Here is a 19,083-nt window from a genome sequence, read left to right on the forward strand (position 1 = left end):
GTTCGTTGTCCGGAAATGCAAGCTGCAAGTTACAAGTCTGCAGAGTCTGCAGACGGCGACTCTCGGGTGCGACCTGGATGGGTGATCCCCACCTCCTCATGTGCCTCTGCCCAGGATTGCAGCCTTGTCTTTCGGCGCCTCAAAGCCCTACTTGTAGGGGATCGGAACGCCAGCGAGGGAATAGCCGGCTCTTCGCTTGAATTTCGCCAGAAACCCACGTCTGCTTCGTTGCGACAACGATGGGTTCTTTGTCCAACAAATCTTGACTTCGAAGCCCTGCTCGTTGTAGTCTTGTTCCGGTCATTATGGCTTCACTGGGCTTGAGTCTCCCCTCCTCCGAAGTCACGTTTCCTCATGTGTCGGTCTGAGGTCTGACCGCCCTGCCTCACCTTGCGGGCTTTTTCCTACAACGCGCCACTCAAGCCAAAGTCTTGCATCACTTCTTACGTGACCGGTCTGGAGCTACACCGATAGTCAGTTTGCTGTGAAGCTGCACCTCCCATAGAGGTATCTGGTCCCAAGCCTTGACAGGGGAAGGCAGTGTGTTGTCAGTCATCATGATGATTGCAACGGATGATGCGAGGCCCTCGGCCTTCCGTGCCCTCGATCAGCCTCCCTACGTGCGGTTTCGAGGCATGTCTCTCAGCCATCCCTCTGATATCAGCGGCGCAACATCTCAGCTGACCGTGCCACCAACGATGCTCGCAGAGGACGGCAACTCCTTGGGGCCCCGGGTGCTCGATGATACGATGAGCCGTGACGCTCTTCCGAAATCGTTCAATATCCACGTCGACACGGGCAATCCCGAGCCAGGCCCTCAGGAGTACCGCCAGCCCGTCAAGGAGTATGGAGAACAGTGGGACTGGGATGCGGATGTTCAGGACTACGTTAGATACACGAAAGGTGAGGGGAAGACCAGCTCTCAACCCATTCACCAAAAAAACCCAGGGACTGATTCCAGGACACAGACGGCACAAAGCTCCTCTACACGAACTACCAGCGGGAAGGAAGCCCGCCGGCATCTTCACCACAGCCAAGCGAGGACCAGCACGAGTTCCAAGTCAAACCAAGGTCGCCTGAACTGGGCTGCGTCAAAGCAGTGAAGCCAGCAGCCCCTTCATACGACCAACCTTTGGGCGATGGTGTGTCATGTGCAACGCATTCCATTCCAAAGCTAACAAATTCCCCCAGAATTCCAAGTGGTAGCCAAGCCCAAGCGCTTCTTCTGCATCGGCCGCATCTTCAAGGCCGTCTGGTTCGAGCCCGGCGCGGCCGACCCACCAGCATCCCGGCCCAAATCGAGCGCTGGGGGAGGAGGTGCCATCGGACTGCCGTGGACGACCAAGTGCCCCGGCTTCCACGGGGAGAAGCCGGTCGCGCGGTTTCGCTGGTTCGTTGTGGTGCGCCGGCGGCTGCACCACTCGCTGTGCTTCAGCATCACGACATTTGCTGGGAGCAAAGGCGGCAGCCGCGGCCGGCCAGCCGACTATGTGGTGCTGCACAACTCCAACGTCAAGCCCGCGCGGCCGTACGACGAGGAGGAGATCACGCGGGATCCGATTGCCGTTATTATCGAGGATGAGGAGCAGTACATCTCACCGATTGCGAGGCTCGACTGCGGAAGGATTTATACGGTTGAGGATAATCTGAGGGTTTCCAAGATTGGGCGGGTGCACCCGGCTTCGCTGCCGTTGCTGGAGGAGTTTTACAAAGAGTCCGTGGCGTGATCGGATCATCTCAAGAGCTCTCCGTCTATACTGCTGTTTCGCCCCTTGAATGGACGATAAGTTGGAAACACAGCCTACTCTAGTCAGTTGAGTCGTCAATTCGTGAATAGACTTCAGTCTCTCTTAACTCACCCCGTCCAATCCAGACTGTCCCAGACCCAAATCGAGAAATTCAGGTACCTCAGAAGTCCTGTATCCCCGTCTCCCCCCTGAGCGCCTTCCCCCTCCCACCTCCGGCATCCTCCTCCTCGTCGCCACTCGCAGCAACCCACCCGGGATCCTCCTCATCAAACCAGGCCTCCTCCATATCCTCTCTCTCCAGCACATCGTACTGGTCGTCCTCATCCACCAGGGCATAGTCAAAATCTTCGTCCTCGCCGCGGATGAACCGGTCCCGCAGGTACGCCTCCCACTGCGCCCGCCCTTCGTCCCGCGTCTTGGGCGGCGCCGTGAGCTCCGCGTTGAGGCTGCTGAAGGTCGTCGTCCCTCGCAACATCGCTCCCTTTCCATTATCTTCTGCCGTGATTTCCTTACCACCGTCACCACCTCCGCCATTGCCGTTGCCGTTGCCGCTGCTGCAGGACGAAGGCGTCGTCACAGTAGTAGAAGAAAAGGGAGAACAACCTGTTGCTACTGGACGGGGTAGTGGTTCTTCTGCGTTCTTGTCGACCGTCTGCTCGCGCAGCTTGGCCAGCCTTTCCTCGCCCCGCAGCAGCGATCCTTCCAGTACGCGGGCGTAGCCCTTTGCGCGGCCCTCGGCTTCGCGCTCTGCAGGGGTCTGAAAGCGCCGGATGAGGAAGTCGTAGAGCAGCGGGTCAACATGGATGGGTTAGTATTCAGGGATGGATGATATGGGGACGTCGGGTTTGTGGTAGAGAAGGTCGGCTGGAAAAGGGGTTTCCTTGATGATAAAGAACGGCAAACTGGATGATGGATGCATGACACATGTGAAGATATATGGGTTACTCACCTGCAAGCTCATGTTCGTCTGACTGGAAGTAATTTGGGTGGTTCTCCAGATATGCCCTCCTTCTGTTCTGGGCTCTGATCTTGGCTGAGTGACCTGGCGACCTCGGCGGCCGTGGCCGGGGCCGTGAAAATGGGTCTGGGCTGGGTGGAGGTGAGTCGAAGAGGGGAGCCATGGGGGAGTTGTATTCAGATTGTAGAAGCATAAACTAATGATTTGGGTGGAGTGAGACGCTCAGATTGATAAGATGCAAATGTGAGGTTCGAAGTGGCAAGACATCCAACCTGGGAGTTCGTTGAATTAACGAGGCGAATGGAGTGTCAGATGAGCTAAGTCGTGAAGTGAGTGGCCCGCTGAATTCGGGCTCAAGAGCGCTGTGGGCAGCGGGGTTCCAGGCTCTCCCTCAAAAGCAACCCTCTGGGGCTCAGGATCCTGGGCAGGGAATGCCTTATAACCTGGAAGTCAAGTCAACATCAAAGCATAATGCTAGCGAACTTCGGAAAATAAAGGGTTGGATTCAGTATTAGCACTCTATTGTTGTATTAGGTTGTCTATCGAGTCTATCAGATCGCAATCCAACCGAATACTCCCACACTGATCAAATCCAACACAGCCGCAAACGCAGCTAACAAACCTAAACCCATGGTATCATAACAATCAGTAATCCTGTACCTGCTCTTCCCAAAAAGCTCTCCAGAACGCCATCAACAACCCAACAAGCCATGTCAAAGCCAACTCACGCAGCCATGATGCTCCGCCCACCATCCGCAGTCGTCCGGCTGCGGATCCGCACCTTCAACACCCCATGCGCCAGCCGCTTCACCTCGCCCTTCCCGTCCTTCCTCTTCTTCACCCCAACAATAGCACTCGGCGCAAACATCAGCGCCTCTCCAACCCTCAAGTCCACGATCCTCGAGAACAGCTCCAACGCCGGGTCAGCATCGCCCAGCGCCAGCGCCCCGGCTCCGTCGACCCCATTATCCCCCTCCTCATCACCCGTGTTCAGCCTCCTTGCCTTCTCCAACAGCTTACCGCCAGACGACACCCCGGCAAGATGTTTCCTGAGTACATTCAGCCAGTCGGGCGACGTGAACCGGTGCACGATCGTGACGCTGCACAGGTCCAGCAGCTTGGGGCTGATGGTGGGCTCCTGCGTCGAGATGACGACCCGCGCGCCGAGGTGCCGCTGCAGCCGGATGGTAGCCAGCAGCGCCTCGGTCAAGGCTGCGCACTCCTGCGAATCCGTCATGTATTTGTGCGCCTCGTCCAGCGCAATGATCAGCCCGACGGCCGCCGAGTCCTGCTCGAGGAAGAGCGAGAGGCAGATGTTGAAGAGGGAGCAGGCCATTTCGGGTGTGACACAGGGACAGGACAAGTCGACGATGGTCAGATGCCCGTTTTTCGGTGTCCAGGACGTGCCTTCAGCTGCGGCGTACTTCTTGGTCTTCTGCCTTAGTTGGCCGGATGCGAACATGTTGTACGCCTTGGCTTGGTCCTCTACCATGAAGGACTCGAGAGTCTCCAGTCGCTGTTTCAAAGGCGCCAGCTGCATGTCGGTGAGGTTCTCCAAAGCCAGGCTGCGCTTGAATGCTGTGTAGCTGAACCCGGTGTCGGTCTTTTGCTGCGTGACGCGCAGATCGCGCAGGATGCGCTGCGCGACGTGGAGGTACAGGGGCAAGTTGCCACCTGCCGCGACGGCCATCAGATCCAGCATGCGCTTCGTGTTGAGGTCAGACTCATTGAGCCGCAGCTCTTCCACCGTGATGTTCGGAAACTGCTTGTAAATTTTCTGGAAGATACGGTTAAATGCGAAGTGACCTCTCGTGTGAGTCCAAAACGTACCTGCATCGTCCGGACATTGGTCGGGGGGCATAGCACCCGCACCTTGATGTCCGGGTTGGACGACAACCAGGCCACTTCGCAGGGGGAGCCGCCGGAATCCGAAATGAAGGTATCGTAGTGGAATACGATTCCTGTCAAAGGCCGAGGGAGGACATTTGCATCGCAGGGCGCCAGAGCATTCTCTAGCAGGCAGGACAGGGAATGGCTCTTTCCAGATCCCTGGCTACCGCAAATGAAGAAGCTGGAGGGCGTGGCTACGTTCCAAAAGATGCGGGGATCCGGCCGTTCCTCCGCGTTGCCGGAGAGATCGCCAGCCAGCAGGCCGTACTGGCTGAAAGGCTTCTCGTTGTTGGCGCCGGCCAGTGAGAGTGCATATTTGCGGACGGCTTCAGTGAAAATTGGTGTCGTCTTGATCTCGTTGAGTTCATCCAACTCAGGGCATCGCTCCAGCAGGCCAAGGTGGACGTTTAGGACAGAGTCCTCATCGCTAGTGAGCCCGGACTTCGCGCTCATCTCTTCTCGACTGCTCTCCTCGGCCGTGTCGTCTTCCTCACCGCGGGTTTGGTATGTCCTCCTGGCTGAGAGAGAGGAGGATGATGTTGTGGAGAGTGAGGCGGCGGAACCCTTGTTGCTTCTCCTGTCGCGCCTTTCCCCGGGTATCTTGAGGCTGGTCATGGAGCTGGTGAGACTGTCCATGGCCTGAGACAAACTGCTCGAGTCTGATGGCATCCTTCGGCCAGTATCTCGCGGATACCGTAGACCGGTCAAGTTGAAGGTTGGGAGAGCGGACGAGTCCAATTTCGGTGTGGCAGCGGGACTCTTGGGAATCCCGTCAGGGCGTGGGGCCTTGAAAGTAAAAGAAGAGACACCAGTGCCACTTATAGAACTAGCTGAGGGTGAAGCCAGCTCCACAGGCTTGGAGACGAAAGTCTTGTTTGTATGTTTGAAGAGGGAGGTCGGCTTGCGGCCCTTCTTCTTTTTCTGCCCTGAGTCGTGACTGGAGGGAGAGGAAACGAAACCAGCTTTTGAGCCCATCTTGAGGACCTATAGCTAAGCAAAGCTCCGGTACGTGATAACTGTTGCTTGAGGCAAAGAGTGGCTCATTGGCAGTTGAGCAAACAGCAGAAGTCGGTGAACGGGAAGGGAGCAATAACGAAGGGCGGCAGCTCGCAGAACCAGCCAGATCGAGACTCAAAGCAAAAGAAAGCAAAACTCATGAGAGGTGCCAGCTAAGAGTGCTGCAAGCAAACAATGCAATGAGGCCTACGAGATGCCAGGTTGAGTGCAGGAGATGATGGTCTCAAAGTTGCCTTGGTGAAGCAGACCTGAACAAAGCTAATAAACAGCCCCGATTGTGGGGAACTTCAAATCCTGACTTGCCCGATTGGGACGGAAGGGCAGCGACTTACAAGTCCCGTCACAGCCCAGGAGATGTGCCAGACTAGCAGTTGCGACTGTTGAAACCATCTTGTTGAACTTTCAGATACAGGTATTTTGATAAGGTAGTGTACATCACTCCGTAACCTCTCAGAAAACTGAAGGCTTCGACAGCAAGGCAGGTGCTGGCACTAGCTGTGTAATAATAGAGGCTTCATGTCTCGACGATCAGAAGTTGAGGACTATCTTCCTTCACGCTGACTACTCATGGCACGTTAATACTTGTTGACGGAAGTTGCTGTTTTGAAGAGAATATTGTCAATCAGCTCTGCCATGCGTAAAGAAACAATCTGCTTTCACTCTGGGATGCAATTCCATACATCCGCAGTCTTTCAAGAGCCATCTTGGGTGAAGGTAGTTCAGCTTCTGCCCAATCGATAGCTGTCGAATCTTATCGTGCAACCCAGAAAGTGCTTCAAACGGCGATCGGAAAGTTCTCCGGCAGGATCCACAGCAACTAAAAAACTCTATAGGACGGAGTAACATCCGTCGTTATTCGCGTTACCGTTAGTAACTTGACCGTTGAATAATCTGACCACCCTGGCCCTAATACCGGTATGCAATCCCCTACCTAGTAGTCACTAGTATGAGTAAGAAGACGGTATCCGTATTACGTTTCGCTCCACATAGAAAGATGAAACACCTGGATCAGGTCATTTATTAGATTCTCAAGATTGCACGTGTTTTTGGAGTGCACACTGCAAAAGATTGGCCATACAGATCCGTACACCTTACATGCGGAGTAAACACTCCGTCGGCACTGGCAGCCATCTGTATTGGTACTCCGTAGCTCCTCATTTCCCGAGCAGGGGTTGAGGTGCCACCGGAGCTCCGCAAGCTATTGCGGTACGATGTTTGGACGGGACCTTATCGCCAACCCGAAACACCCGTCGGCTAGATCACGCTCAGAACCTTTGCGGGCAACCATCCGGAACGGGAGCGAGCTTCCCGTACTCTGCTTGTTTTGACTTCCATCTCCTCGCAAAGGGCCATGCTGTGATTAAGCCTCCAGACTTTCAGCCATACTCCGGGCACCTCGACCTTCTGCTAGCCATTTGACAGCGGCCAGAGCGCCGCCCTGGCCTGCGTTTTGGATTCCACCATCTTTGGGCTCCCCGCGATGGGGGACCTCAAATCCAAGTTGCGAGCTAAGATTTCGCGACGACATTCCGGCATCCCGCCGCTCCCGTCCAACGGAACCGGCAACCAGAAGAGCAACATCAGCAGCCACAGTGCCGAGTCGGACTCGGCAGCGACCGGCGGCCGTGCCAAAGATGCAGTGACAGGCCATGACGACAGCCACATTCAGCAATCGACGAGCACACCAGGCGACCAATTGACAGACAAGCAGAAACAAGACGCGGAGCAGAACCCATCAGAACCGGTTGCACCCGTCGGCGATGCGGCCAGCGGGAAACATGGCGGCCGTGCTCTCCCTGACAACGCCGCTAACAGCGTGCCTGTCCCTGCCTCAGCTACCCCTGGCGATGGGCACGGCCTGAATCGCAATGATCCTCGCACCCAAATCGCCGGCAAACTCTCCAGCGACAACCGAAAACGGCCCGACCCAAGCCACTCGTCATCGTCGTCAACAGTTCATCCCGCTGCCGCTGCCGCTGACCAGCCCAAGCCTAGAGTCTCCACCGATGCTGCCCGCAATGCTCGTCTGAACGATCGTCCCGTTAGCGCAGGCCTCTCCAGCTCGACCTCTCGACCCGCTGTGCCTGCTCCTCCATCCTCCGCCCATCAAGACTTGGTGGAACCGGTGCCAAACGCCCAATTGCCCCCGTCAAATCCGCAGAACCGTCCACCCGGCCCGCCGAGAAGGCAAAGCCTGCTACCCGGCCGACAAACTACGCTAATTCGGACCCTGCTCAACGGCGGGCAGCTTGATGACCTCGACCAGGGCGTCGCCGATCAATTGTTGCCCATCAGCGCAACCATGGTGACGCGCAAGCTCTGGGTCAAGCGGCCCGGCGCATCGGCGACCATAGTAACCATCAACGAGGAGGACTTGGTGGACGACGTCCGCGAGCTGATCCTGCGCAAATACGCCAATTCCCTCGGTCGCCAGTTCGATGCCCCGGACCTGACGCTGCGCATAGTGCCACGCGAGGGGCAAAGGCAAGAACGGGTTCTGGGACCCGAAGAACCCATTGCCCGTACGCTAGACGCGTACTTCCCCGGCGGACAGACGGTGGACGAGGCCTTGCTTATCGACGTACCACATCGGCGCACTCCACGGGTGTCTCCGAGAAACGGGCCGCCGCACGCTCAGCATATCACGTCCGTCAGCTACGAAGACATCCGACCCCTCGAGGCGAGCACCGATTACTTTGGACCCGGCGCCATTGCCCACATCCCCGTTACGATTGCTGGCGCTCCAAACGGTCCCACGCACGCCATATCCGTCATCAACACAGGACATGTACCTCAGATCCCCTCCCCCGGCGGCACGAGACCACGCCAATACCGGGAAAGGTCTGATAGGCCGCGGGTAGCGAGGCAACATACATCGTCTCCGACTATTCTCAACGTGGTCGGCGCTGGGGGCCACCCGGCCACTCTTGCCGTTGCCTCAAGCCATGGTACGCATTGAGCGGGTTAACAGCCATGTATTCCTGGGACTGACTCGAACTGTTCACTACAGAACAAGTGAACGCACAAGCGGCACCACCCGCTCCTCCTCTGCCAACGCCACCGACACATGAATCGACGGCTGTATCTATCCCCCGAACTGGCACACCACCACCTCGAGCGTCCTCGCCTCGTCCCCCTGCAACGACCCGGCAAAAGAAGAAGAAGCCAGCGGACCCCCCCACGTTGCCGGCCGGAATGCTCAACGGCGGCGTGCCGCCAATCAATGTCTTGATTGTCGAAGACAACATCATCAACCTGCGCCTACTCGAAGCCTTCGTCAAGCGGCTCAAAGTGCGCTGGGAGACTGCTATGAACGGTCGCGAGGCGGTCAACAAGTGGCGCGGCGGTGGGTTCCATCTGGTGCTGATGGATATTCAACTGCCCGTCATGAGCGGACTGGAAGCCACGCGGGAGATCCGCCGACTGGAGCGCATGAACTCGATTGGAGCCTTTTCCACGGCAAACAGCAACGCAGACGACAACAAAGGAGACGAGGCGGACGAGCCGAAGAGCGAGATAGCCGAGGAGGACAAGCTGGAGAAGAGGGAAATGTTCAAGAGTCCTGTTATTATCGTCGCCCTGACAGCGAGCTCTCTGCAGAGCGACCGGCACGAGGCACTGGCTGCGGGGTGTAATGACTTCTTGACCAAGGTATGTCACGTTGTGAACACATCTCATGCAGAGTACAGCCCTCGCTGACACTGTCCTAGCCTGTTACATATGTCTGGCTTGAGCGCAAGGTTATGGAATGGGGCTGCATGCAGGCCTTGATCGACTTTGACGGCTGGCGAAAGTGGAAGTCGTACTCCCAGGATGGTGTCGCGGAAGAGTCGTCTACGAAGAAGGCCAAGTCTAAGAAGAACCGGGCGGCCGGAGCTCCCAACAGCTCCTCTTCGGATGGCCAGTGAAGGCGCTGTTCCCATTGCGCTCCTCCACTCTTGAAATCAGTGTCTTCCCGGCGAAGATTGCACAGCAGCTCTTTGTTTTTTGGAAGTTCTTTTACTGACATAAAAGGGTGTGGGTCAGGGGCTGGAGTTGATTTGAGTAGTCGATGAAGCTATGCTCGAAGGTTATAATGGAAGAAACAGAGAAGGGACCTGCAGTCGGGCTGCGGACTGGTGTGCATATGGATTATGTGGCAGTCGCCCAGCTCATGATGAGGATTAGAGAAATGGCCTGATTTGTCGAGCACAGAAGGAGAAAGAGAAGCTACATCAGAAGGTCGGAGCGAGTAAGGTATTGGAGTATTTGGCTTGGGCTTCACATCCCCGTGTTGTGGAAGCACCTGTTCCTTAACGGTTTGGCTGTGTCAAGGACATCAGCAAACCTGTTGGTCTGAACGCTAACCTTGCCTCACTTTGCACTTCGGCTTTGGAGAAGGTCAATTCGATGTTCAAGTTTTGGGAAACCCTAACCCTGCCTTCTCCTCTTCCGAATTCGATTGGACAACCCAACTAGTGCGGGTCTCCTTCGCCTGTCGAGCCCAAGAAAATTCCAATTCGAGTCCCGAGCTCAACCTCCAAATCCTCCCCACTACTCCGTACGCCAGATACATACCACAGCCATGCCTCCCCGGATACGCAGCAGCAGCCACCAACCGCAGCAGCTTCTCAACTACCTCGAATCTTCGCCTTCCTTCTCTCTCTCGCCTGCCTCCGCCCTCGCGCCATTACACAGGCCGACACCGACAACGACGGCGACGATCTCCCCGTCACCACCGCCATGCAGTAGACGGTCCTTTTCGGCGACGCCGGCGGTCCAGTTGACGCGCATGCGACGCAAATTCAAGGACTGGTGCGTCAACAATGCCCTGTTCCGGGAACCTTCACCGGACGGCAGCACAAACTATGTCAGCCGGGTGATCTCCCAGTCGGACTGGAACAAGGTCTCGGCCGACATGCCGTTCCCCAACAACCCCCAATTCCGCAGCCAGCCCGTGCTCTCGGAGAAGGCGCGCGAGATGATCTGGGAGGCCGTCATGGTCAAGGGCATGCCGCTCAAGGCCGTGTCGGCGCAGTTCCATGTGGATATGCGCCGCGTCGCGGCCGTGGTGAGGATGAAGGAGATTGAGAAGAAATGGGAGCGTGAGGTGAGATTTTCTTTCCCAATTTTGCCGTCGTCTTTGCGCCTGGCTTCTGTGATGAGATGCAACACAATATTCGATTAGTCTTGAAGACTCAACCGTGGTTAAACAATGCTCCATGTCTGATAACAAAAATCTTCCCTTCTGTTATTCGACTACTCAACTGCAAGAGACCAAACCGGTTGGCTGACGGTTCTCTCTCCAACAGAACAAGCCCATGGCGTACCCCTACGCGCGCGCCATTCTGGGCATGCTCCCGCGCGCGAACTTCCTCCAGGGCGAGCCGCCGTTCGAGCCCATCAACGACATCCACGTGCACAGCTACACGATGCAGCAGCTCTTCGTGCCGACGTCCGAGTCGCGCGAGTTCACGCGCGCAGACGCCGCCAAGGCCTTTGGCGACCACATCCTGCCCCCCGACGACAAGATGCGCATCCCCGAGCTGGTGGCCATGGAGCGGAAGATTGCCGACGGCATGGAGCCGCGCGATGCGGAGAGGGAGTTTATCCGCGAGGCGCGCGAGAGCGAGCAGGCATTCGCCGCCAAGCAGCAGGCGCGGCTGCAGGCCGCGGAGGAGAGGCGCATCCGTGTCGACTCGGGCCGGGGAATCGAGTTTCGGTTCGAGAAGATCAACGCCGAGGATGTGGGTCCCACGGGCCGGTCGAGGCGGGGTGTGGGTTGGCGCTATGGCGTGCCATTTATGGATCGCAAGAGAGGCCAGGTCAAGATTCCCACCAGTGTGGAGTGAACTCGAGGATGGGGTTTCAGCCACACGGCAGGGGTGTGGTTTGGTTTCTTATGGACCGAGCCGGTGTATCCAGGGCAATCTGGCAACCAGCGGTGCCAACGCTTGTATGATCTCTTAGTTCTATCTAGACAAGGTATGCAGAAGGCGGCCTTGTGGTGTATAGCGGTCTATATCTTGTATCATAGCAACCTTGGAATTCAAGTAGCAACTACAGATGTGGTTTCTCCAGGAGGCCGGCGTGGCTCCGCCAGTCTAGTGCCTTCTCGCCCTCGGCAAGGTCGACGACAAGGTTCTTACGGAGCTGCTCGACGGTTGCCTGGGATATGTGGAGCTTGTCGAGAACATAATCCTCGACGGAGCCGTACTCCTTGCGAAGGAACTTCAGCGTCTGGAGCATAACCTCCTTACTGGTGATGCCCGGACAAAGTCAGCGACCCTCTACCATGATTCGCTCTCATACCGCCGCAACGACAACCGAAGGATGAACAGGAATAGAAAGAAGACGAAAAGGAGAAGAGACAGGGAAGATAAAAAAAAGAGAAGAAACGTACGGCGCGCTGACCATCTTCTCGGCCCTTTCCCGATCCCCTTGGAATGGGTACACGGTCAGCCGCTGCACGATCGCCTCTCGGCGAGGGGCCAAACCCAGGTTGGTCAGGCTGTACTCGTGGGCGATGACTTCGTCTTCAAGGCCGCAGAGGGCCAGGATGAGGGCTACGATGACGCCTGTTCCTGTTGCGGGGTGTTAGATGGTGTATGCTGATGAGGTGGAGCGGGAAATGACATAGGGGACAGTTGGGGTGGGCGGGAGGATGGGAGAATGAGGAGACAGGGCTGGAGGTGGAGGTGGAAGATTGGGGAAGGGAAAGGGAGGAGTGTAACGGGCCACTTCCTGTCCTTGCCGGCGCTGCAATGTATCAGCACTGGTGACGGGACCGTTGGTGAGGCGAGATGGTGGAGGATGGTCTGAAAAGGCTTGGATGGGTGGTCTTCGTGGGCGGCGGTGGCCAAGATGGAGGCGTACGCCTTCACGAAACCCTGTATCCGGGTGTTAGCATCGGGCGGATTGATGCAAGATGAGAGATTTATCTCATGTCTCGTGGGTTGCTGCGGCTTTCGGCGTCACGAAGGTACAGAGGCGGGGGGTGGTTATGCGCCGGGCAATTCATGGAGTCATGTGATATGTCGGCGGTGGGAGTTTGTACCAGGCCGCGGATGGCCTATCTTGCGCCCTTTTCCCGGTTCGGCCCCACCGCCTCAGGTTGCAAACCTTACGGACTTTCTGCAAGGGCAATGTCTCCCGCGCATCCACCGAAACCATCGCCGGAGGCAACAGGAGGACTCTATAGGACAGGGGATGATCAACTGACCTCTGGCCCATCGCCGTACTGGCCGAAGCGGGCAGCGATGGCCGCCGGACTGTAATCCTCATCTAAAAAGACGGGCGCAAAGATACGGTTGGCCCCCTCCCAGGTCTTTAATGCCTCCCCGCCGTGCTCTTTGCGGGACCTGAGATCAAATACTTGGGTGATGCCGAGCTGCTTGAGAGTAGAGATCCCTTCGTCGCCAAGGTCGTTGAGGTGGGCCGAGCGAAAGAGCACGCCGCGCCTGATGACCTTGCCCGGATTGCTTTGGATGGCATATCCGCCTGCATCGCGCATGTTGACGAGGCCCGGTGCGTTTATGAATGGAGGTGAGGGAAGGTCGGTGTTCGCCGGCGCCCGGTCTGAGGGCGAGTTGGGGTGGGACATTGGTGGTGGTTTCTGCCGACTGCCAGCTGGTCTGTAACCGGGCCGAGATCGAGTGCCTTTCCTGAAGTTTGAAGGTGTACGCAGTGCAATTGCAGGCAACAGCTTTCTGTATCACAGCCGTTCTAATGCTCGCAATAGCCGGCCGGTTGGATCACCTGGGATCTGGTGATGTGGTTGGCAGCACAAGGGACATTTTGGACCAACTGAGAGGATAGCGTAACCAGCAGGGCCCACCCAGCCAAATACCGCTCTACTGTTGAGGAGCAACAGGGGCTGGGAACAAATTACTGTATTGAACAGGATCAAACCGATGCCCACCACTGGAGAAAAAAAAAAGGGAGGATCAACGACCTTCAATAAGAAATCACTTGGTGGTCTGGAGCACCCAACACACTGTCGTGACCTCTCGTCGGTGTAACACCATGGAATCGTGGGTGTTGATTTTCCAACACCTCCATCCTCACGTGCCTTGGAATTACCCTTTTTTCCGCGATGTGGGGCCAAAGAAAACGCTGCTGGAAAGCCAGTATCTGAAGACTTCGACGAGTTCACCAAAGGGAAACAATAATTACCAACAGTCTCAGGCATCGAGACATGCACATTACATGAGGGCATGTGGTTCGCGGGGCAGATCCGGGGATCGAACACGGGCGGCGCTTAAAATGCAAACCGACATTGACCAATCGGTTGCTGCGACCTTCGAGAACAGCAACCCCTCTATTGACATTACACCACCCATCCTTTTGCCCCTCCTTGAAAGGATGACCGAGCTGCCTCGCAAAGAACCGGTGAGAGTCCTGGCGGTTGGCATTAGTTCAATGATGCCTTGCCACCTCATAAGCCCACTTTGGCCGGGGTTCCCGGGTGTTGCCTGACAGCCTCGTGCGGGCTGATGGAGAAGCATCATCCAGCTCAGCGTCTGGTGTTCATGATGAGGGACTAAAAGGACCTTCAACGCGTTTCCTGAATAGGTATGACGAAACAACCAAATCCACGTTTCGGGGCCGATGCAGTGAGACACTCCCATGACGAACAAAGTTGGCTTCAGCGATATACAAAAACCTTGCTTCCGATTCCCGTTTCCCGGGCGTTGGGTTGGCGGGAAGCCTACCGGTATGCCCCGGCTGGTCTGTGCCGTTGCTGATCAGCCCATCTCGTGGTACAACATGAGTCTGCAGGAACATGCCGTTACAAATGTCATGTGAGCCTCGTCGGGGGCACAGGCAGGCACTGCCCAGAGCACTCCCGCCTTATTGTTGAGACAACCCCCTGTTTTTTTCTGTCTAGCTCATGCAATCTCAAGCTCGGCTGTTGCTCCAAGAAGCGAGAGATAAGCCGGGCCACGGGCGTCAACTTGAGCTTCGCACCTGCGACTACCGTAACTGGGCTCCAGTCCCAGTTCACGTAAGTTGTCATATGTGTCTGGAATAGCAGCCTTCTTGGAAGCACGAGCGGACACTGTCAGAGAGAAAGTCGAATCTCGAAAGCAAACTGCTATATTGCGCCTAGTAGAAAGAATGAAAATACAACCAAGGGGGAAAGAAACACCACAAGCCTAAATCCACTATCCTCTGTCTAGCCCCTGAACCGCCTGCCAAATCGCCAACGACCAGATCCCAAAGCATCCACCAATTCCAAACAGGGGGACTCTCTCCGACAGTTCAACCAGTGACGTGTCAGGAAGGTAGGTATAGTGTGTGGCAGTGAGCCCGTGAAATATATCGGCCGATGACGCCAAACTCTCCGTGTAGCGGAACAAGTAACACAAAGAACTAAGGCAAGCAAGAACAGAAAAAACAAGGCGAAGGAACCCACCAAACTAACCCCGAGCCTTCGAATCCAGACCTAACAGCCAAACATTCCTCCCAGCCCGACACCGCAACTCAACCTCGTCCACGCCGGTAGGGACCCGGCGACTCAAAGGTCGCGAGCCAACCTCCAAATTGCCAACTATAAGTGAGAGAACAAGGTCCATATAGAAACCGACGAGGAGAAGCCATGTTGCCATGTTGTCGACAATCCGACTCAATCAACCAAGTGTGAGCAAAATCGATTCACCCCTTCCAGTCCCCATGGAAGAAGGAATCACATAGCTGAAGATATCTGGCTCAAGCTTTCTTCGGCGCTTGGCCCTCGCGGGGTTGACGGATCTCGAGTTCGCATTCCCCGCGCTTGAACTTGTGCTCACACGGCCCATCGGGCGTCGAGTGGCAGCACACCGTGTTGGTCGGCCAGTAGTTGGTTTGCTTGCAGTTGCAGCACGTCCAGACGTAGGACGGCTGCCCGTTGGGTTTCTGTTGCGGTAGATGGGTGGTTAGGAAAGCACCTGAGCTGGGACCAAATATGAAAAAGTAACCTACGTTGGGTTGCGTGGGGTGATTCGGCATCTTGGATGGGTTGGTTAGTTGCTCTTGCGGTGGCTGGGGAGGTCTTGATGGCCCGTTGAGGTTTCTGGAGTAAGGCTTTTTTGACTTTTGTCGAGTAGTGATAGTTGTCGATGAGTTCATCCTCCATTCTCCCAGACTTCCCCGGGGCGATTGACCCGTTTTAAGTCAGAGCCCATCGTAGACTACACTCTGGCTCTTTCCGATACGGACTTCCACACGGGGCGCGGTTGAACAAGCAGAGCAACCTCAGAAGATCTGTAAACACACCGACGAAGCTACTCGGCCAATCGTGACCGCGAGGCGGTCTTAAACCAGTCCGCCGCGGCAGAATTTCCATCATGAGCGACTCAGAATTGTTGGACCGAACCTGTTTGAACTTGATGCTGCCCAATCTCAGCGGCAAGTGGAGGTCCGCGACCGGCGGCGGGCGGGCGCCTGTTGCCCCCGAGCTCCTTGTAAGTGCCATCTTGGTGAGACTAAACGCCCTGGTGGATGAATGGATGAGAATGGTCTGCTCCATGGCGAGGGACGACGTGCCCTGCAAGTCTGTTGACGGTCCCACTGCCAAAGCCACGGTGAAACTTGACCCTATCAGGGGAGACAAAAGCGTTCCATGAGATGGCTGACTGAGATGGCGGAGTTGTCTGTGTCGCTGTGATACTTTTGCTATCACGGGCGGGGGCAGTGTTGACATTTGCCCTTCGCCAGAGCCAAGCCCCCTGAAGCCGGCAAACAAAGGCAAAGGCCGTGCCCGACGAATTACCCATTGTGCTGTTTCGGCTCATCCTCTCCCCAGAGAATAGAAAAATATGGCAAGAGGTACAGCAGTCTAGACATGCCGAGTCAAACGTCAGCATGGGCTTTCATCCGGGAACTGCTTCATCCGTCTGCTTACCATGGCAAGGGCCAACCACCCCCAAAAGCAATTCCTCGTCACACTCGGCCCGGAAGGTATGCGAGGTAACTCCAGAGAAGGGGACAAGGCTGGCATCTCTGTCCACAGAGAAAGAACAGCCACAGTCTGGTAAGCTGCGGGCTTGGCAAGACCCCCAAGTCGAGCAAGCCGGTACTCATCATTCTCCGCAGATTCGACGAAGATGCCCTTTCCGTAGTATTGACCCGGGTGGCCAGGCGGCCTCCCATAACGGTGATCCGAGTGGTTTCGGCCTCAGTCAGAAATTGGCCGGTTTCAATTCGAGGACGAGAAGATCGGTGAGGAGAGCCGATGCCGGCAATACTGCCAATGGGGCGAGCATTGCTCCCCTTGTGAATGTTCATGGAATCACTGACCACTGACGGAGTGGCAAAGGCAATGGGCCCGCATGCTCAGGGAGTTCCAAAATGACAAGTCTAAGCATCCCAACTTTGACGATGCGAGGAGTCTCGAATCGAGAACTCCAGAACCCTGGAAACGGCGGGACAGGCATGATCAGTGCGGACGACGTAGCTTAAGTATGTGTGCCGGACACCAAAGCCATGTTTCATCAACGAGGGGCTGAAGACGCCGCGCTTAGGAATAGACCGAAACCTTTCCACAAAGCTCTCGCCCAGGTCAACTCTTGTACGCTGACATTTTCGCTGTAACAACGAGACGCTTCAAGCCGTGTCGCCCACCATGATACCAAAAAGGGCCCTGACAGGCAATGGGACATTGAGAAGGTTCAATTTTCGTCCGAATTGGCGTTCAGTAATGTTCAGGTAAGCATGCCTTGCAGCTCTGCGGAGGTCAGACGGGCGCACATGAGCCCGAAGAAAGCCCAAGTGGTGACCTGCCCCGCGGAAAATGGCGCCAAAAGGGCCCGCACGCGCCCTTCGCTCACTAATGGCAACGTTGTTGAACTCTTTTTCCGTTACCGAAGTGTGGTGTACGAGGCTGAGCTGGGCGCCCGAGTGGCCGAGGCAAGGCTAGGACTGAGTGTAACTGCGACTGTTGCTCGATCCCACTGTCTGGTGCTGAATCCCAGCCCTCCCCACGCCGAATTCCCCGCCATACACAGTAATGAAGCCTGAAAGTTGCGACTTTCAACCATACGGTGTCGTGTCGTGCTATCGTCAGAGTCGAATTGAGGGCAGCGCAGAGAATCAAGGAAGACGGAAGCCGTTAAGAATGACTGGTTAGTTGGTTACAATTCTGAGCAGAATAGGAGCGTTTGAATGAAAGCTCCACGTAAAAACCTTGAACCTTAGGGGAGCCTGTTGTTGCAATGTCTTGACTCTTTACGATACTACCGATTTGGTGGTGTGGTGTTGCCCCGGCTGAAAATCTTGGCCCCGACGGCGATCAGTTGCAGGGGCTGGCGACTGGAGGAGGCCCGTGCGTTATCTGACTTTTTGATTCAGCACGCCGCACGAGCCGGCATTCCCCCCCTGGCAAGCGCATCGACGTCATTGCTGATTTGCAGACGAACCTGGCCAACTTTGCGGCCGCAGGCATATTTCAAGAATCACCAGTTGCAGGTTCCCTTATTGAGGCCATGCGTGGTCTCTCTGGGAGGCATACAACATTGTGTCAGAGGCATATAGCTAGTCAACACGTCAGTCCACTGTGATCCCGCCCACCTTCCCATAGAGGTAGCTTTTCGTTGCTGATCACCACACCGCTGTCCTTGGCGAAGCCGCCGGCTTGAAAAGAAGCTTCTTGCTTTATTTCTGGGGCAGCCACCAACTCCAAGAAACTCATCAGCGTCGACTTGAGCACTCCTGGAGAGACAAACACAGAAGAACAAGCCGCAACACACTGTCGCCCGTGCTATCAAGTCTCTGCCGCCTATATCCAAGCCGCTTGAACGGCAACTCCACCTACCTCAACCACAAAAATGGCAATCGCCGGTCTATCGCTGGGCTACCTTCTCTTCACCCTTCTACATTTCGCCCAGTTCGTGCTCGCTGTCACTGTCTGCGCGCTCTATGGCATCGATCTCGACCGCGCCCGGAAGGGCAACGTGCACGCCGATGGGAGATGGGTCTACGCCGAGGTGGTCGGTGGTCTCTCGGCCCTGACGAGCATCCTCTACTGCATCCCCTCCATCCTCAGGTTTGCGCTGGTTTGGGCATGGAACCTGGTCCTCTTCATTCTCTGGATCGCGCTCTTCGGCGTCTTTGGCAAGGTAAAGTTTCGCTACGAACAAACGCCGTCGCATATCCGTGGGACGAGCGGCTGACAGTTTGATGCAGATGTACATCAATGAAGACGCGAAAGGAAACGGCGACATCCAGCGCATGAGGAACGCCGTATGGGTTGTCCTTACCAGCGCTCTCTTGTGGCTCGTCGGTGTTCTGGCCCATTTCATCTACTGGTGGGGCCACAGAGAACGCCGTTCTCGTTTCACTAGTCGTGCGAGGGTCTAAGATGTTTGTGTGGTCGGTTACGGATTATTGATACCCGGAAAGATGGACGTGTAGCACTCGGTTGCGAAGATACCCTGCGGCAAAGGTTTGACGGGAGTTAAGTGATGATATCATGGTACGTTGCGTCAATACATTTCTAGTGTAGTATAGTAG

At 56.0% G+C, this 19,083-nt stretch overlaps 9 protein-coding genes across 9 annotated transcripts; 4 read left to right on the forward strand and 5 right to left on the reverse strand.

Moving 5' to 3' along the window:
- Nucleotides 1–749: 749 nt before the first annotated feature.
- N657DRAFT_569995 (uncharacterized protein) lies at nucleotides 750–1,727 on the forward strand (the record flags this gene model as incomplete). Its single annotated transcript, XM_062788697.1, has 3 exons — nucleotides 750–903; nucleotides 969–1,142; nucleotides 1,192–1,727. 3 exons carry the CDS (start codon nucleotides 750–752, stop codon nucleotides 1,725–1,727), a joined length of 864 nt encoding a protein of 287 aa, XP_062648920.1.
- A 181-nt stretch (nucleotides 1,728–1,908) lies between these two features.
- On the reverse strand, nucleotides 1,909–2,869 carry N657DRAFT_655244 (uncharacterized protein; the record flags this gene model as incomplete). Its single annotated transcript, XM_062794585.1, has 2 exons — nucleotides 1,909–2,495; nucleotides 2,698–2,869. The coding sequence occupies 2 exons, from the start codon at nucleotides 2,867–2,869 to the stop codon at nucleotides 1,909–1,911; spliced, it is 759 nt and encodes a 252-aa protein (XP_062648921.1).
- Nucleotides 2,870–3,220: 351 nt separating this feature from the next.
- N657DRAFT_663079 (uncharacterized protein) lies at nucleotides 3,221–5,847 on the reverse strand. Its single transcript, XM_062795162.1, has 2 exons — nucleotides 4,537–5,847; nucleotides 3,221–4,483 (listed from the first exon to the last, which is right to left on the reverse strand). The coding sequence occupies exons 1-2, from the start codon at nucleotides 5,569–5,571 to the stop codon at nucleotides 3,431–3,433; spliced, it is 2,088 nt and encodes a 695-aa protein (XP_062648922.1). The 5' UTR covers nucleotides 5,572–5,847; the 3' UTR covers nucleotides 3,221–3,430.
- Nucleotides 5,848–6,671: 824 nt separating this feature from the next.
- On the forward strand, nucleotides 6,672–9,965 carry N657DRAFT_643977 (uncharacterized protein). The gene is made up of 3 exons (XM_062792659.1): nucleotides 6,672–8,561; nucleotides 8,624–9,264; nucleotides 9,324–9,965. The coding sequence occupies exons 1-3, from the start codon at nucleotides 7,094–7,096 to the stop codon at nucleotides 9,519–9,521; spliced, it is 2,307 nt and encodes a 768-aa protein (XP_062648923.1). The 5' UTR covers nucleotides 6,672–7,093; the 3' UTR covers nucleotides 9,522–9,965.
- A 116-nt stretch (nucleotides 9,966–10,081) lies between these two features.
- On the forward strand, nucleotides 10,082–11,833 carry N657DRAFT_689506 (uncharacterized protein). Its single transcript, XM_062796996.1, has 2 exons — nucleotides 10,082–10,702; nucleotides 10,905–11,833. Exons 1-2 carry the CDS (start codon nucleotides 10,178–10,180, stop codon nucleotides 11,442–11,444), a joined length of 1,065 nt encoding a protein of 354 aa, XP_062648924.1. The 5' UTR covers nucleotides 10,082–10,177; the 3' UTR covers nucleotides 11,445–11,833.
- On the reverse strand, nucleotides 11,653–13,195 carry N657DRAFT_679931 (uncharacterized protein; the record flags this gene model as incomplete). The annotated part of the gene is made up of 4 exons (XM_062796229.1): nucleotides 11,653–11,851; nucleotides 11,996–12,170; nucleotides 12,275–12,482; nucleotides 12,815–13,195. The coding sequence occupies 4 exons, from the start codon at nucleotides 13,193–13,195 to the stop codon at nucleotides 11,653–11,655; spliced, it is 963 nt and encodes a 320-aa protein (XP_062648925.1).
- Nucleotides 13,196–14,677: 1,482 nt separating this feature from the next.
- N657DRAFT_643982 (uncharacterized protein) lies at nucleotides 14,678–15,497 on the reverse strand. The gene has a single exon (XM_062792660.1). It carries the CDS (start codon nucleotides 15,201–15,203, stop codon nucleotides 15,015–15,017), a length of 189 nt encoding a protein of 62 aa, XP_062648926.1. The 5' UTR covers nucleotides 15,204–15,497; the 3' UTR covers nucleotides 14,678–15,014.
- On the reverse strand, nucleotides 15,474–16,417 carry N657DRAFT_357395 (uncharacterized protein). Its single transcript, XM_062786951.1, has one exon. It carries the CDS (start codon nucleotides 16,274–16,276, stop codon nucleotides 15,743–15,745), a length of 534 nt encoding a protein of 177 aa, XP_062648927.1. The 5' UTR covers nucleotides 16,277–16,417; the 3' UTR covers nucleotides 15,474–15,742.
- Nucleotides 16,418–17,969: 1,552 nt separating this feature from the next.
- On the forward strand, nucleotides 17,970–19,024 carry N657DRAFT_643986 (uncharacterized protein). Its single transcript, XM_062792661.1, has 2 exons — nucleotides 17,970–18,689; nucleotides 18,757–19,024. Exons 1-2 carry the CDS (start codon nucleotides 18,399–18,401, stop codon nucleotides 18,928–18,930), a joined length of 465 nt encoding a protein of 154 aa, XP_062648928.1. The 5' UTR covers nucleotides 17,970–18,398; the 3' UTR covers nucleotides 18,931–19,024.
- Nucleotides 19,025–19,083: the final 59 nt, after the last annotated feature.

This window comes from Parathielavia appendiculata (assembly GCF_033297405.1).
Source record: "Parathielavia appendiculata strain CBS 731.68 unplaced genomic scaffold N657scaffold_4, whole genome shotgun sequence".
NCBI lineage: Eukaryota > Fungi > Ascomycota > Sordariomycetes > Sordariales > Chaetomiaceae > Parathielavia > Parathielavia appendiculata.